Source organism: Carassius gibelio, chromosome B25, assembly GCF_023724105.1.
Source record: "Carassius gibelio isolate Cgi1373 ecotype wild population from Czech Republic chromosome B25, carGib1.2-hapl.c, whole genome shotgun sequence".
NCBI lineage: Eukaryota > Metazoa > Chordata > Actinopteri > Cypriniformes > Cyprinidae > Carassius > Carassius gibelio.
This window is the reverse complement of record NC_068420.1, coordinates 18,898,536-18,917,632: the sequence shown is the minus strand read 5'-3', so window position 1 is coordinate 18,917,632 and position 19,097 is coordinate 18,898,536. Positions and strand designations below refer to the sequence as shown.

General features: G+C 36.8%; 1 protein-coding gene across 4 annotated transcripts in view; it reads left to right on the top strand.

The window, feature by feature from the left end:
- The window catches only part of LOC128014197 (serine/threonine-protein kinase BRSK2), a 200,284-nt gene that overhangs the window by 92,963 nt on the left and 88,224 nt on the right, over positions 1 to 19,097 (top strand). For 3 of the 4 annotated variants that reach the window (XM_052597562.1, XM_052597561.1, XM_052597560.1), the window contains exon 2: positions 3,076 to 3,170. The exons of the other annotated variant lie outside the window; for it this stretch is intronic. In XM_052597562.1, coding sequence (XP_052453522.1) covers positions 3,076 to 3,170 — 95 coding nt within the window. The remainder of the gene's footprint in view (positions 1 to 3,075; positions 3,171 to 19,097) is intronic. 4 annotated transcript variants of the gene reach the window in all.

The window sequence follows — 19,097 nt, the reverse complement described above, 5'->3', positions numbered from 1 at the left end:
GTCTATGGCATTATTTTTTAGTCAAAAGTTATGAGCATGTAAGACATGCTCACGAGCACATTATGTTATTTCACACGCGCAAAAATGAACCTTCAGCTGGCATGATAAAAGTACTCGCGCACAAATTCAGCAACCGAGAGGTGTTCATGTAGCTGCGAGCGAGCGCCTGGCATACTCGCATAGGTTAACTCTGCTTGTGCAGTGAAATCGTGCTCGCGGAGAGCTGTTTTGCTCACGCAGTGGATTTCTGCTCGCTCAGCTGATTTCTGCTCGCTCGAGTCTACATGACTTTTGACAATTTGGGGGCGGAAACCAAGGAGGGCACTGACCCTCTTATGATTGGTCACTTTCACACAGGGACATTGTACCTTGATTGACAGCTCTCATTACAGGAAGCACGGAGTTGGGTTAAGTTACCACCGAAGAAGAGTGGGAATGAATTAGAATGAGTTTTCTAATATACATAAAATGTCTCTGCACGTATAAAATGCTGCACAGATCATAGTTAAATCAATTACCATCGATGAATATATTAGCGAACGATGAAGCCTACGTTTGGTTAAGTAAGTTAACATTAACGTTACATATTTTTGAGCAACAAGTAACGTAACTAGCTAGCCTATTCGTTCTGTAGCTAACGCCTTAGCCAACACTTGTGATGCTGATCGCCAGACACTCATTTTAAAACTTTTAATCTTTAAAAATTGCATCTTAGACAACTAACGTTACATTTACATGTAAAAGTAAATGTGAAAACAATTATGTTATGATTCAGTTAGAAAATATGTAATGTTGATGTTAACTTTTTGTTAACGGTTGTTGAATTTGTGCGCGAGTACTTTTATCATGCCAGCTGAAAGTTTATTTTTGCGCGTGTGAAATAACATAATGTGCTCGTGAGCATGTCTTACATGCTCATAACTTTTGACTAAAAAATAACGCCATAGGAGTCGCATCACTTGATATTTTACAGCCTGAACTATCCTTGCCTTGTCCTTATAGGTTAAATCTGATATTTTAACTTGACTTTATTTTTATGCTTGTTTATGTGTGTTTGTTGAATCACATGACTAATTTGTCAAATAAATTTCATATTTGACAAATTTTTTCAAATATTTCTAATAAAACTACTTCACTGCTTAAAATGTTTTTCTAAAAAGTAGTACTCAAAGATGATGACAAGGTGCTTTAGCTTTTCTCAAGAAAATATATTTTTTTAATTCGTTTTTTAATAGTTTTTTTTTTCTTAATTAAGATATCACAACAGTTACATCACCCTGTCAAATTGTAACTATTCATGTATTTCATATCAAAATGATTTTTAATTAAGCAAATAGAAACATGTTCAAATTAGAAAAGGCATATTTAATTAACTGTATGTAAGACGTTAGACTGTATGCTTATATTTTATGTTGTGAGTACACATTTTTACTTAATTTTTTTAAAATAAATACTGATCAAAGATAATGACAAACAACTTTAATAGTAAATATTTATTTTTTATTTTATTACTTTTTCTTATCTAGTATATCAAGTAAGTTGTCACGCTTATTTCATTTTTATTTAAAAAATAATTGTATTTAAAGGGAATTAAATTGTTAATCAGAAAAGGTACTGAAGTAACTGCATGAATAGCATTTTAATATGTTTATTGAATAACAATAATTCAGGTACTTTTATTAATTGTTTCCTCAGAAATAGTAATCAAAGATAATGAGGAGGTTTTCTTAAGTGTCAAGTTTTTTTTTTTTTTATATGAGGCTTTTTTTATTATTAAATTATCAAGACAGCAGTTTTTCTCTTATTTTTTCATATCAAATTTTTTAAGAGATGTAACAAAATGTAATGAAGTGTCTGTATATATATTTGTGTGTGTGTGTGTGTGTTTATATATATATATATATATATATATATATATATATATTTATATATATATACACACACATTTATTTAATTAATTAATAATAATTAAAAAGTGTCATGTAATAGACCCTGATACAGGAATCATGATAGCAGGGAACAAGGAATCAGTTTTTATTTATAATGTATTTATAGTTAATTCATTTTATTTATAGTATATATTATAATATAAAAGCGTAACGTAACATAACGTAACGTAACGTAACATAACATAACATAACATAACATAACATAACATAACATAACATAACATAACATAACATAACATAACATAACATAACATAACATTACATTCGCTGTCCCGTCTCCTCTTCAGCAGTGGACAGTTTTGCACTCCATCGTGAGACTCTTCAAACCCAGCGATTTGTCCACAGCTCATAAAGAGTCATTGAGTCCCATGAGAGCAGAGGTTGTTCAGGAGTGTCTGTTGAGTGTCATCAGGGACGAGGGTTTGTTTGGGACGAGGTGGGGGATTCTTACACTTTAATACAAACCAAAAACATTCACAGCATCCTCTTTGCAAATCACTGCGTTTTCCATTTACGCTCCTGTCAGTTTTCCTATACGCGTGCACCTTAGGATACGAAACATTCATTATCTTGTCTCACGCAGGCGTCCAGCCTCCTCTATCTACCCAACAATTCAAACTCTACTGTGTGCGAGGCAGCAAACAGCTTTGCTGAATCATCTTTGGTGGTTTTTGTCTCATTCGAAAACGCTTGCTCAACAATCACCGAAGGACCCGAGGTGTTGACGCTGAAGATTTCTCTTTAGAAAGTCCTTGAATGTGGTGTAGTATCGAGGAGCGAGGGGGAACAGGAAGCGTAAAGCCTGTAAACATTTAGCACTTTGACTAATGAAAGTGTTAAGCGTGTGGCGGATGTTTAGGATAAATGATTTCCTCAAGCCCCCCTCCGTGCTGCTCGCGCTCCATGAGCTCCACATCAAGAGTGATAAAGCAGGAAGGCCTTTAGGAAGCTGTTCGCCATCAGTTCCTCTCGCAGTTTTGCTTACTGTATCTGCTGTACCTGACGCTGTTTGTCTCAAGATATGAATGAAGCATCTGGCAGATGTTTGTGTGGAACAGGAATGGCCCGTGAGAGGGGTTTAATATTTTTCTTTTAACCTTTTCTTTCTTCTTCTTTTTTTCTCTAGGTCTTGTAAAGCTCGGGGTCCACTGTGTCACGTGTCAGAAAGTTGCCATAAAGATTGTAAACCGAGAAAAGCTCAGCGAATCCGTCTTAATGAAGGTAAGTTTCTTTATTTGTGCCTTTTTGGTTTTACAGACAGGAATGGTTTCCTGTTCTTTCTCAAATAAATAATTGTCCAAAATGATCATTCGAAATATTTACTCTTAGAAAAACTAGCTTTCTTCCGTGAAACGCGAAAGGAGAAATTTAGCAGAATGTTAACGCTGCCCTTCTCCATGCAATCAAAGCATATTATTATACTAATACAATTAAAGTTCTCTAAAGCTTTAAATATGACAAAACGCACCATAAAATAATCAGTGTAAATCATGTGCTATATATCAAAAATCTTCTGAAGTTATCTCGAAAAAGGTTTTTTTAATTTAAGTTGTTTTTCACTGAAAATCTTCCCCTCTACCACAGGTTTATATATATAAATATTTGGCTTATATTAAAAAAGTCATCTTCATTAAATAAATAGTTAAACTTCTCTCTTATCAGAGTCTTTATAACTAACTCTCTTCTGTGAAACCAAAAAGAGAAGTTTTGCAGAATGTAAACGTTGCCCTTTTCTATACAATGAAATGTAATGAATTAAAATGTGTGTGTGTGCATGTATATATATATATATATATATATTGCTTACTGTTTAGCTTTGCATGAACAAAAATATAAAATAAATACAATTTAAGTTGTTATTCAGTAAAAATCTTCCCCTCTGCTGCAGCTCACAAATTTATATATATATATATAATTATATTTTTTAAAAGAAAAAAAATTTTAAATGAAAATTCTGTTTTTTTTTTTATCTATGAACATTTACAAGTGACTTTATTTAAAGAAAAAAGATGTAATTTAGCAGAATCTTAACGCCTTTTCTGTACAATGAAAGTAAATTGTGACCAAAAAGCATCACAAAAGTAGTCAAGGGTGTTTAATGCTCTCATTTCCGCCTCTTCTTTATCCTTAAGTTATTCCTAAAATAAAGATAAAACTAATGAATTAATGAATAAACAGTGCTTACAACCATATAATGTTATGGATTGCCTGTAAAACTATACTTTGGGTAATAGTTGGCCCATAATGATCTCCTCTGATAAAAGCAGTCATGGGAACACAAAGACCGAAACTGGAGACGAAAGATCCTGATTAAAGATAATTGTCTTTCAAGGGAGGCGTTTTAAAATAGGAGATGCTTGTTATTATTTGGAAACGGGGGCAAGCTTCTGGAATGCCTTCATATTAGAATATCCCCTAATACATATGCTAAAAATGTATAATTTTAGATGCGAACCTAGAGTAACTGTTTTCCTTTTGCTTCAACGGATATTAATGAGGAAGGGATTTGGCCGGGGACGAGAAGCAATAAATAAACTCAGCGAGATTAGAGCCCTTAAACACTGCAATTCTTTCAGATATTTGCACGTTTGAGGTTTGGCCAGAAGGCAGAAGTCCAAATGAAGATCTTGCTGGAAACGAGCAGCACCTGAGGCTCAGAGACTTCTGCTTTTGGTTTTGTAGGAATGACATCACAATACAGTTATGTTTTTATTAGCATTTTAGATGAATACCATTTGTAGAATAAATAAATATATATAAATAATCATCTACCAAATATCACTCAGCTTGACTTTTGATATGCATATATACATATAAAAACTGTATGCTCACTGATACTATACTTCTGAACCGTAGGAGTGTTATTTTAGTTTAATTAAAACATTTATGTGTTTTTTTTCAGTATTTTCCATTATCTGTTAAATGGTACAGTTTTAGCTTTTTGTCATTTATATTTGTGTTTTATTTCTGTTTATATATATGTATTCTAGTAATATAAATGCTTTCATGGTTTTAGGTTTAGTTAAATATAATATCCTTGCATTCATTTTTAAATCAATTAAATTTTAAATCAGCAGTAAATCAGTATATTAGAATGATTTCTGAAGGATCATGTGACACTGAAGACTAATGATGCAGAAAATTCAGCTTTGATCACAGAAATAAATTACAGTTTACAATATATTCAAATAGAACATAGTTAATCGAAATTCCAATAATGTTTCAAAATATAACTTTATTAAATTTTGACCCAATAAATGCAAATATATTTATCAAATAAAACTATTTTCATCCATTTTGCAGAAGCTTAAATTTAAAATCAGTCCACATTTTTGACAGGTAATGTACAGGTTTAAAGAAACATGCTGTTAACACGGTACATGGCCAAAAACCCATGACATTTCCATTTTGCCTTGTTCAGAAAACATTGAAATTCTTTAAGCGCACAGTTTCCTCTCTGCGTCTATCAGATCATTATTCAAGCACAGCTCTCTGATCACGGCAGCCAATCAGAACGGCTCACAGAGCGAACAAACCCCACATCTGAGTCTCATCAGCACCAGCACCGCCACATGAACTCCAGACGACCCGTCTGCACTTCACAAACAATCAACACAATTCAACTCAAACTAATCATATGCTCCTCAGGTCTAAACAGTCTGTGTTTACATTATCACTTATTCCACATTTCACATAAATAATGCATGTACCACTTCCCCTGAACTTGAAGTTTAATGCGGCTACAACAGATATTACAATTTCCAGCCCTTGTTTTCACGTAATTACTTCGGTATACGGTAAAAGGCGATTCGAGCAACACACCAATTCATCTCCACATGGGTTTGGGAGATGAGGGGGTGGATTGTCAGGGTTATTTTGGACAGCGGCCTTGGTTCGGGAGCGTGTGTGTGTGTGTGATTTGGTGTGCTGTCTAACTCTTGGCTTTGACATTCTCATTGTCGTCCTCCTGTCAGCGAGATGAATATGGGCTATCCCAGCACCTGTCTCTCCTCTCATGCCTGCGCCTCCAGACCAGCATTGCAAATGTCACCTTTTTAAATGCAAATGCTTCGTTCTCTGTTTCCGTCCGGGCACCTCGGTCCAGACGCGGTGTACCGCTGGGAATGAGATTCTCACAGTCATTCTCTGGAGTGTACACACCTTATATTGAGGATTTTATATTGAGGACGTAACCGCATCAAGTCCACACAAGCACAGGCCGAACTCACAGGAGCCATGATGAAGGATTATAAGAAAGAGGATTAGATTTATGAAAAGATGATGTTATGGAAGCTATGAGCATTAGATAAGGATTTCAGTTTGGGTTTAAAGAAACAGTTCAGCCAAACATGAAATTCGAATGACTCGTTTCATTTCAGTCTGTTTATCACACAAAGCTGTCAAATAACATAAGAAGACTTGAATTTTGTAATACAGACCAATGTTATGATACCTCCTTTGCGTTATTTAAGTAACATTTATATATTTGTAGTATTGTAATGTTTATAAATATTTTTAATTATATTTTTATGGGTTCTGTTTTAATTGGAATTTTTTAATGAGTAAGGTTTCAGTAATTTTGATAGACTTTGTCATTTTTATTATGATCTTTATTTATTTATTTATTTTTTGGTTATTTTAGAACCTTAATATTTAATTGCCATCCTAGATATGAATATTTAGAATTAGAATTTTTGTTATATTTTCAGTTTTCATTCACATTTCTGTTTAATTAATTTTGGTAGATTTTGACATAATAATAATAATAATAATAATAATAATTATTATTATTATTATTATTATTATTAGTAGTAGTAGTAGTAGTAGTAGTAGTAGTAGTAGTAGTAGTATTGTTGTTGTTGTTGTTGTTATTATTATTTATGTTTTAGTAATTTGTTAGATTTGTAATAATAATAATAATAATAATAATAATAATTATTATTATTATTATTATTATTATTATTATTATTATTATTATTATTATTTCAGTTTTAGTTATTTTAGTACTTCAATTTAAATATATATTTCATGTAGGTGGCAGGAAAACAACATTGTTAATTGTTGTTTGAGTTTTCACAATTTATTTTATGTATTTATTAGTTTAATTTAATTATTTCAATTACCAAATAAACATGGATGAGTTCTTCAGTCCCAACCCACTTTCATTGTATGGAAAATAACAACTTGGACATTCTGCTAAACATCTCTTTATGTAATTCATAGGAGAAAAGTCAGTTTTAGACCAATACGAATGTAAAAAAAATAGGTTCTTATTTATTTTTTCTTTGTTTGTGTGTGAACTGTCCGTTTATTTAGTCCACTGTTAGTTGTCCATTGTTAGTTAGTGATCATGACAAAAAAAAAAAATACACAGATTTTTTGTGTTGTTACGTTTGTCTGAATTGTGACAGAGTTGACTTAAAGGCAGCTTCATAATAATAAAGATAAAAACACTCAAGATTCTGGATGGTGGGATCAATGAAAAAAAATATATATATATTTCATTAAAATGTACTATTTTCTTAATAAATGTGTCCGCACTGTGCATTGTTAAGCTTATCAGAGTATCACATTGTTAGCTTAGCAGCATGCTATCAGTTTTGAGTCGCCTTTCTCATGTGCTTCACTTGACGAGTGCTATTCGCTGCCAACATCGTGCGTTTCAAATCACTTGCTTCTATTTCTTAGCTTACCTCCGAAGGTAGCTTACTGAGTAAACACTATATAGCAATGCGGCTCACAAGGCTTTGGAACAGAGCTTGTGTTTGATATCGGCTGTGTAACGGATGGTCTCTGTGATTGAACATGAGTCTATAGTGTACGTGTCTGAATGCGAGCGGGATGTGGCGCCTTGTCGAGGCCTGAGGGAATATTTAACATTTGTAACTCTCAAGATTATAGAGTTTACATTGACTCATAGCTACAGTAGTCTGCAGAAAGCAGATAAGTCCCTGTGTGTGTATGTGTGTGTGTAAACGTATATAAATATATGTATGTATGCTTTTCTTCATGTGAGCGGTTCAGTGCGTCTCTAAAAACTAGAGGTTTAATCTATATTTCAGGCAAGTTTCAAAGTCAGCCAAGTAAATAGATTAGGTTTAGCGTATCAGGGTTTAGAGGGATAAGAAATGCAAACACACACACTGGAGTGTATTTGATCTGGGAATTTGAGGTAGAGCTTTTTTTATTTTTATCGAATGCTAGTGTACTACACAGTACACACTGTATACTACATTCTTTTGCACTGCAGTATTTAAATATGCTGTACTAAATATGCTAGCACTTTCAAATATAGCTGCAAATACTGCATTGTGAACATAATCTGTGTGTGTGTGTGTGTGTGTGTGTGTGTTTTGAGCACAGCGAGTGGCTAGTCAGAACATCAGGGCTCTGATGATTGTGCTTCCTGTGAGCTCTGGGCCTGATTAAAGCTCATTATCCATGGTATCTCACTCTCTCACTCTCCTCTACTGACACAGCATCAAAGAGACACAACCAATAGAACGATAGAGGGAGAGAGAGAGGAAAAACAGGGAATAGATGGATACAGATAAGCAGACCAAGATGAATGGAAGGAGAAATGCAGTTATATAGAGTGTGGGATAATGTATGTGGGTCAGATCACTATTCCAGAACCTCTTGTGCTGTATAGATGGTTTTCGTACAGGATATTGAATAGCTGCCATTGTATTGTGCCTCACAAGGCAATCATCATATTTTGGGGTTCTTGGCCTCAATAACCATTGGTGTAGCTCTTGTGATTCATCTCCCAATTCAGCTGGTTGTAGTAGGAGTAGCAACATTACAGTATAAAGCAACAAACAGAACCGAGAGTTCCAGAGAATTGAATCACTGTCAGTGCGAATGCACATTTGTCGACTCCTAGTTATAATTCAAGTGATTGAATCAAAATGGGATGCAGCTCCTCTTCTTATGCGGTTTGCAACAGAACATTCATCCCACTGAACTCCATTATGATGTAGAACTGTAGACCTCTCAGCTACTGATTTGGCATGTCGAATACTTGATTCGCTCCTCGAGCAGTCATACACTCTGTTCCGAAATCAACTATCCTGGCAGAAAAAAGCTCAGACAGTTTTTCCTGTTGGGTTTGCAGATCTTTCCCGTGCATTCGTGAATCAAATAGCTATAGATTCTAGCATTGCTTCTGGTCTAGTAGAGGCTATCATGCTCTGAACGGGGTATTAGACGCCCTTTGCAAGGCATAAATCATCCCACAATCTGCACCGTCTCCCCTTGGCTTCTGTTGGTATTTATTTTAATGCGTCCAGTGACTAGTGCTCAGTGTCCACTCTCTGATCAGTGGGACCAATTCAGATGGGCTCCTTGCAAAGGCTGTTGGTTTATTTTATTGTTTTGGGCAGGATGCCCTCCATGAAATATTGAAAGACCTCTGTTTTCATGTGCATTACTTTAGGCTGAGAGGTTACGCCACTTACCAATTGAGGAACCTTTGATGGAGCATTTGTTGGATATAAAAAGACACAATTATAAGGAGGGTTGTGAAATTTCCAGATGATGCAATACCACAAACTGGATTTCCAAAAGCACAAGTGGACCTGTCACTATTCCCAGTGCCTACATCCGTGGTTCTCAATTCCAATCAGCACATATCACTTCAGACATTTGATCTAATCAACTGTAAGTACCCTGAGGAGTGGACATCACAGGATATTCTGCCATGAATCCAGTTTGAAGGGAGTGTATATTAGGGTTGGGCCAATAGACAATGCCATCATGATGTTGAGCTGGCATCGTGATCCCTAACCCCGCCCCCACCACCCCCCACCCCGCAATCCGCCTCATCAATAAAAATGAGATGGGAGGAAAATAGATATTTCAGTATTTTCCCCTTTCAGTTATATAATTAGGTAATTATACTGTACAAAGTATATATACTTTGAGCACCAGGGAGCCGCTATTATTCCTGGCTTTTGAATGCACGATCGCTTTTTTTTCTCAATTTCGAGATTCGTGGTCGAATGTGCTTTGGAGCCGCAGTACTTACCACAAATTTGACAAGATTAGATGTTTGTAATGTAACAGGCAACTACAACGGACGTGACAGTTGTACACTGGACTGGGTACTGGGTACTCGATGACTGAAATTGAAAATCACTGGCCTTCATCATTGGCTGCAAAACCACATTCATGGAGAATGCACTATTTGCAAATTTCCTTAATATTACACATCTGATTCAGGTCATCAACTCTTTAGTAGAGACTTCAGGACCTCAGATGGGTGTGTCAAACAAAGGAGACGTGCAGGAATGTAGTTAGGAACCACTAACTATATCAAGGGTGTCCAACCATGATTCTGGAGCTCTGATCAAACACAAATGATTTTTAGGAGCACTAGATAATTACAGTCAGGTGTTGGAGCAGGGTTGCAACTGAACTCTGCAGGTAGGTAGATCTCCAGGAATAGGACTGGGCACCCCTGGCCTACGCCAACATTGAAGCCCAACCTTTTTGAAAAAACTTGTTGAAATCTTTTGGATTTGTAGTGGATTTTCTGACACCAGCGGGGAATCATTGCCGTAAACCAGGGGTAGCAACAAGTCACACTCACTGACTGAATGTCTGATACAGAGGGCACACAGACTGACCCTTCCCATTCCCTGGAGACATGTGTTGCATTCTTCAAACAGACCACTTGGAAACAAAGCTGTTTTTACACCAAACGCACTCATGGAAGAATAAAGCCATCATGTTTACAACTGGGACAGTGTTCACTTAGCAAAATCAACTCAGAAATTGAGTTTTAAAAGGATGTGAAGTTCACCACATATCATCTGCACCATTGTTGCTGTAAAGGTGCACAACATTATTCTTGAATAAATGATTTATTGGTTGCAGGCCAGTCTGTAACTGTAGAGATATCAGCTTTACATTTTAATTCCTCTAATACCCTTACCTTTCATACCATAATGCTGAACATTATGAAATAAAAACTAAAAAACTAACTTTAAACTAACTGTGGTTGTCTGTCAAATAGCCTGTAGGGCCATCTTTGGCTAAATAAAGGCTGATTTATACTGAACACGTCCGTAAGTTTGCACAAGGCAAATATGGCATCATTACGCTTTTGACAGAAATTTGCTTTGAGTGCACGCAAAGTCATTCGGCATGGCAGTGTACACAGCATTTTTTGTAACTTTCCACACAGCTCTGCTTCCGAAGATGCACGAGTTCTGAGCAATACTAACCAAACAGGCATGTCTGTGCCAGCGTTTTTTCAATTTGTATGAAACAGAAGCAGTTCAAACTCCAACAGGTGATTTTTGTCGCTTTCAGGGAAAACAATGCATTTTTTTTTGCATAGTTTGTCCAAGGCTTTTTATTTGAAGTACGTTTTATATTTATCGTATATAGAATTAGAATTCATTTAGATGGTATTTATACACTATTTGCTTAATGTTGTCTTGTGTTTGATGTGAAATAAAGCCAATAGTTTAAGATTGTTTTAATCAGTTTGCACATAAAGAAATGATTAATACATCAACTCATTCATCACGCAAGAAGTATTGTACCGTCAAATAACTTCTTCTCACTGGTGATTCCCGATTGTTTCAGAGGACAATTGCTCCTCGTTGCCCCCTGTCATTTCAAAGAGTAGTACAACGGTGAATGCGACAAGTATAAAAGCCTCGTCCATTTGGGACAGTGCGTGCGCAGTCAGCGGAGGCTTGCAGAGCGGAGCTACGCGAAAGTACAAATCCCACTTAAAGCTGCAATGGAGTCCAGACCTTCTGCCCCAAACTTAAGCTCTGGTTTCTCAAGACCTGGAGAATTTTGATCAAGTGGTCCTAAAAACTGTGATTGGCTGGTTCAGGGGTGAATTTGATTAGGGTAAGAGCTAAACTCTGCAGGATGGTGGCCGTCCAGGAACAAGGTTGGCTACCCCTGGTGTAAACTGTAGTAAGCTTATGTAGGAAAATCAATTATTTAGAGATATCCTTGGTGCTTTGAATGTGAAGAAGAACAGTTATGTTGATTTTAAAATAATAATGCATGCACAAAAATGGAAAATGAGTGAGCAGTATATGTGAAGAGAGTGATGTGAACTCCAAGAGAGAGGAACAGGGAAATGGGATGGAGAGGTCTGTCAAGGCATGAGTAATTGCCCCCTTGAAGCAAATAATTGAGGCAGGTGCAGGGTGAGGGGTGTGGGTGGGTAAAGCATGACCTTGAGCCCTATAACTCCTGCAATCCTACAGATAGATGGAGAGAGAGAGCCCTACATCAGCCTACATTGCCAAAAAGAATGAATTAAGACAAGAATAACCAATGCAGGGAATCATGGCTGTTTCACATGATCGGTTTCAGCACTGAACTACACAAGTGTCAAGCTACATTGGTACCCCAAATCCAGTGGTGTGTGTGAGGGTCAAACACTGGAATGCAACATACAGGTCAAACTATTTTAACTTTGACTCTGCCACAGAACTTGGTGCTGTCAATGAATACTGGATTTTCTGAGACTAATCGTGCACTTATCCAAAAAAGAGTAAACTGGAGTACACAATTTTGAAGACATATTGTGACTTTCGCCGAATAATAATTTCATATACACGTTATTATGCGTATACTTTCATTAGTTTACTCTCCATCCTGAACATTTACATAAACAAATAGTAAAATGGCTCATTAGTTAACAAATGCGCCAAATTGTGGCACGTCAGTATTGCACAATTGGAATTGCAGTTGTATATCGTGCAAATATTGTCGCTTTACTCTTTTTCAATGCACTTCGAACACCTGAGAATGTACATAAATACATTAAGTTAAGGTTGTGAATCAATACAATTTTTTTAGCACAGTTTTCTGTGATTAATCACAATTAATTGCACCTAAAAAACTTGTAATCATAAATGTTTTCACATTGAATCCACAGACGATGGTAGAATAATGAAAAATAAAGTATATTTAAACAATATATTATGGCATCATTTTCCAAGAATCATATAGTATATGTAGTTAAGCCTATATTGGTGCTTTTATTAAATAGATTACTAATACATTTCTAATACATTGTTTTTTATTTTGTTTTTTAAAACATCAGTTTAGACCTGGAGGGTGGGAGAGATTGGCAAGACAAAGATTGCATAATAATAGTGAATAATATAATTATAGGAATTAGGGAGAAACCAGTAGACCTCAGGAAATGGAAACATATGTAAGTTAAATTAAATGTGTTAATTATTTTCAACACATTAAACAGTTCATAATTTTTTCCTAGTTCTAAAATAAGTGAAAAAATACACATCCATGGATATAAAGTATTTGCAATATTGTTTAAATAATTTTCTTTTCTTTTTTTTAATCAGCTCAGCACAACCAGAAGTATGTATAAATGCACAAAGTGTGTAATGTATATTTTTTGGGGGTATGTCGATTTTTATGCTTTTAAATATGCATGATTATGTGAGTCTGAGCTATCAATTCCTCATATGACAGAAAGCTGAGATGAGTGGAAAAAGTTCCTTGGGAGAGTGAGAAAATCCAAAAAGCATCAATTGGAGAAGGAAAAATAAGTCATTGAGAAGCAGAAAGCTACAGCTTGATGAAGGGAATGTGAAAAAGGAGAAGTTTTCCAAACAGCTCAGATGAAAGAGTGGGAGCGATAGATGATTCACGGCTGGCTCTAATCAGGTTATCCTGATGCTGGGATGACAGTGCAAGCTGCCCCCCCCCTCCACCCCCCGCCTTCATATCGTTCCACACCGTCAAATGATTATAGATGTTCCCCTCATTCCTCCCAGAGCCACAGAAGTGTCTCCCTGCTGAGGATTCCCTGCCTGCCTCCCTCCTCATAAAGACCTTAAGCACCCTCAAGTGTTCCACAACTTATTCATGGATATTATTTGTACCTTCATCTTGTCTACCTCCACCCCCAACTTCCTTCTGCGATTTGATTTGTTTTTACAAAATATGAAGCAAAAAATTCACTTTTATGTTCAACTTTTGAGCTTTGCAAACACGAATAGTTAGTAAAATAAATAGTAAAATAACAAAACAAAACAAAAAAATTATATATATATATATATATATATATATATATATATATATATATATATATATATATATATATATATATATATATATATATATATTATAATGCACAATAATAAGATTGAATAATAAAACAATACTAATTATTTTAAGTGAGTTATAAACTTTATTTTATTTTACATTTAATTATAATTTAACAGGAAGTATAGCATGTCATTACCATGTCATTTCGGTTATGTATGTATGTTTAATTATTTCATTCGTTGTTCTTAGTTGCTTTGGGGGTATTTCAATATCTTTCCTATCACAGATAATTTTTTTCTTTTCTTTTTTTCTGAAACCCATGATGTGACCTAATCAATGGAAGGTCATCTGACATGCCACTCTAATTTTGTTCCCCATTCTCTGTAGATTTTCCTCTGTCCTTGACATGAAATCTAGCAAGTATGGATCGCTCCTTACTGCACTAAATTGGGAATGGATTTTTGTTCCAAAAGGTTTTGCACCAGTTGAAATGTCAGACACCAAAGCAGTTTCTGAACGTCTGAAATTGCTGAATTACTGTGGCTATTTTTGAAGTTCAGATTACTTTGCAGCTGGTCACTCCAACACAGTAAAATGGCAATGCCATAAACTTTCCACTTTCTCTGTGTATCTCTGTGTGCAGTTGTCTGTTGCCTCAACCCCCTTTTTTCAAAATGAAACCTTTGTGTCACTGTGTTCTTTCTTGTCAAGAGATTGGAAAGTCCACACCACTTGAAGAGCACTTATTACTGGAATGATGTAGCTGGAGGTTTAAGTAATTTTACAGAATAATCAATGTTTTTATCTCTTAAACCACATTCAGAGGTTGCCAGGTCTCTGTATGTCCTGCTAATACTCCAGCAATTTTTGACCTGGTTTTCCACATATCATCTTTTAATATATTTCTGCATATGTGGCCAGAGACAATTATATAGTACAGTCAACCTGGCCAAGAACCAAGGTTAGGCAATAGTCACTGCTGCTTAACTCTTAACTAGCTAAACTCTTATTTAAAATGAATGATTTTCCATCTCTTTGATGCTTCAAGTCACTATCAGTGTGAACAGGGTACAATTATTTAGGTGTGTTTCACCAAACCTTGATTCAGCCTTGGTCTTTACAGTTTACAGTTTGACATATTCTGAATAATGAGATCGGCTCTTGCTCAGATGATAGAAGATGCCATATGCAATTTGACACTAATGAAAACAAGGCTATGAAGGATGAATGTACATAACCCAAATGGGCTGTTATCACGGTGTACCATTTGACATCTCTTGCTTAGAGTTTTTTCGTTGCCTTTTTAATTTTACGGTTTTGCAGAAGTACACGTAATCTAAATAATAGTGGTCTTTGGTGTAGAACAGAAGACAAGAACAAAGAATTCAAACCCTGCCACCCACAACCAAAGCTATCTTTGTCCACGCTGGATCAAATTTCCTGCCGTTCCATCTTTAGCATGGCCTCATTCACGGCAAATGGTCCGTCTTTATGGCAGAAGGCCACCATCTTGGCGTTTGACAGCTTGTGCTAATAAGCATGTTGAAGTGTTTTGCTTAACATCATTCCGACTGACCACCCTCAGGTTGGTGGTGGGTGTGAAATGTGGATTCTGCTGGTGATGAGTGACTAATGAGTGGTGACTGCTCCCTGCAGATTGAAAGGCCTAATTGCTCAATCATGCTCAAGTTCCAGTGCTTCAGGAATGCTGATAGTCCATAAGGGCTCATGGCCAAAGCTGTCCTCCATTTTAAATGTGTCAATAGGCACTTGTGCCAAGCTCTTTCCAGACAGCAAAACAATTGTCAGCCAATTGAGCCAGAAGGAAGCATGTAGCAACACCAATACAGATCACTGAAGCTTTATTGACCAAGTATTTGGTCTGGAACTGAAAGAAGAACTCAAACTTAGACTGAATTGACTCTTTTCAACAAATAATAGGATACTTCTCAATTGGAGTTACTTTGTTAAAAAAGACATAACCTATGAGTTGTCACTTGGCTATAGGTCTGGCCAACTTATATTGAGTGGTTTAGTCTCTAGAAGGCTTAACCTCGTCACTGACCTGCTGGCCATCTGAGGCTATTAAGATCTATAGAAAGGAATGTGAACTTCATCCACTTCATTCAGAGCACCATTTATTCTTATACAAGTAGTGTTCTTTCATCTCTTTTTGGATCGCTGTCCATTCCTGATACTGCAAAGGAGCTTTAAACCTAGAGGGCAGAAGTATTGCAATTATTATTTTTTTATATCAGGTAATTTGATTTGAAATGAGATGTTACCTTTACCTGTGCAGGTATATTCAAAGACTTTTAAACGCCTACTATCATTCATTTCTTCACCTTATATTCAATAAAGTTATCTCAATCGTGTTTGAACGCATCCAAATATGACTGTGCTGAACTTAAGCCAAATTTAGCCAAGGGCAGTAGATCTGTTGTGGTCCACCCCATTCAGCGTTACCCACGTAGAGGATTGACCTGCGGTGCCTCTGTTTAACCATGATAAAAAGTCTCAGAATGATAAATCATTCCCATTCTTCTCCGTGTGCTGCCGGAATAGGTGGCCATTTGGAATGAAACCTCAGATGACCTTTCTCTCCAGCACTACACATCATAAACCATTAGACTCCATTATGGACAAGGTCATAAAAGGATATGTCCTTTAACACCGACCAGTGCCTCGGTTCGGTCATAACTCAGCTGCCATCAGTGCTTAGATTGACAGCATGATGGAGTTGTCATTGCATGTCAGCTCGGTGATTGGGAGAGGGGCTTTTTCTGAAAGACGCTGTTTTAGATTCGAGCTCGAAGGAAGCAAGACTGTGTTCTCGGAGGGGCAAGACTAGGTATCCTGCAAGAACTGGGCTGGTCGTAGTGCAAGGAGGATAAAAATATCTCTGTGAATGAGAGATAGTCGTCACATCTCTCCTCTTTCTGTTACATCGAGCTGATCCAAGCATGCTTTTTTCAGATCGATCGTTGTTTCCGAGGCATTGAAAATGCACCCTTGTTAGGATCTTGGGATTCACAGTAAAGGAGATGAGCACCGCTGAGATTAACTTGGATCCCGCCTGTGTATTAGGGTACTGCTTTCTATCTCAAATAAAGTCAATGTGAGTGCAATTTACCCTTGGTAAAAGCAAGGCAGAAATCAAATACAGCAAGCTGTTATTGATTACCCATAGCCCTGTTAACCCAACAAATAACACCTGAAAGGGGAGGTCTAATGATGTTTCATGCATCCAGAGTTATTTACACTGTTAAAGTGTTGGATTCTCAAGCTAAGCATGGCCAAAGTAAAAAATAAAATAAAAAAATTGTACGTATTGCAGAGTATTTTTGTGCCAAATACACATTTCCGGGTTTCTTACAAGTTTTGGAAAGTTTTTTTTATTTTTGATTGTGGCTCTTCATTACATAATGAAGGGTGAAACTCCTTATATGGGCATTTCTCCCAGAAGAGCATGCACACATTGACCAGAGGAGAGCAAGAGCTTGCCCATCAATGCACTTAACTCGGCAGCGCTACACGGGACTTGCTTGGGAAGGATGTGTCCAAAGTGTGTGTATACAGTGGATGCATTTTTTGGGGGGGAAGGGGGGAGGCAGCAACAGAGATTTGTAAGTGTGTTTGTTAAACAAGGCCCAGTTGGAAGATGGATTTGGACATCATTTGATACTGGAAGATGGAGCAGTCCCAGCTATAAAAGATCCTGGTCGTGATTCCGAACTGCAGACAGTAAGTGGAACAGAATTGTTTCGACAGCTGCTCTCGGTAAAGAACTGCTGTTTTGATTTATTACATATTTAAGGACCTTCTTGAAGCCTTTCCTATTTGAAAAAGAACCTGGAGACAAGAGCTCCTTGTCTCTTAAATTGTTCAGAGTGTGTACTTTATACTTTCACAGTTAATGCTCATCGCAGCTGATTTCTGAACTGAACTTCCTGTCATTTCCTGCTGCACTGGTTTTCTCTGGCGTAGTGCGATTTCAATAAAGAGGAAAAAGTAGAGTAGGCAGCATTCTGCTGTCTTGGACTGGAATCTATAGATTATCCTGACAAGGAAGTGAATAGGAATGCATCAATACTCCTGAAACATGCAAACAAATGTCACACAGCCATGCTGATCCCTGACCAGTGGGTTAAACAGGAGAAGCACAACAGTCTTCCAGCTGCTGGCTGTACAAATAAAGGGCGACACACAGCACACAGAAGCAAATCAGATGCAGGGGCCTCATGTGCATTTGCATGACCTTGAGACTAACTGTTTGGGCAGGTAGCACTTTATCTTGCCTTGTGTTTGTCCCATCGGGAAGGTTTTATGGATTCAGGACATTATCTTTCAGTATCTGATCTTCAGGAAAAAAAGAAGTACACTTTGCAGAAGGACGAATGCACTCAAACTCTCAAACTTTCTTTTTGCTACTGCGGTTCACCAGAGACCCATTTGATTGACAGCTTTAGTAGTAGAGAATCTGTTTTCTGTTAATTGCCTTAAATAAACCTTCACCCTAACCCTAACCTTCACACAAATGCTTGGCAACTTTGCCTGGACTACTTATGTATATATATGTGTCTATGTGTGTGAAAATAATATACAATATACAAAATACCAGCCCATCCGCTATTCTCCTTCAGTTATGTCTGTCTTTGTCACTGCTGTGCAATCCTAACAGCTTTGTTCACACCACTATGGCTTCTGCTCACTGCAAAGAACATTCACACTCAGCACATGTTGTGTTAATGAGGAACAGAGATGTGGTTAAGGCCCAGGCCACCAACATGGCTCGCACCATCAGCACCACAACTGGGGAATAGATGCACTTTGGCTTAACTCTGCCCAAATGTTTCCCCCTTTGTGCTTTTCCAGGACCACACAACTTTCCAAAATCTGAAGAATCAGATTCAGTCGAATGAGCTCAGATAAAATGGCCAAATGCAGCTTTGATTCATGGCTGTCGGTCTGTCACTCGCTTTCTGATCTCATGGTACGTAAAGGGCTCTTGGTCTTGAAAGTGAGTGATAGAGCTCTGAACATGAAGGGAATGAGTGAGGAAAAGAAAAAAAAGGAAGAAATGCAGCA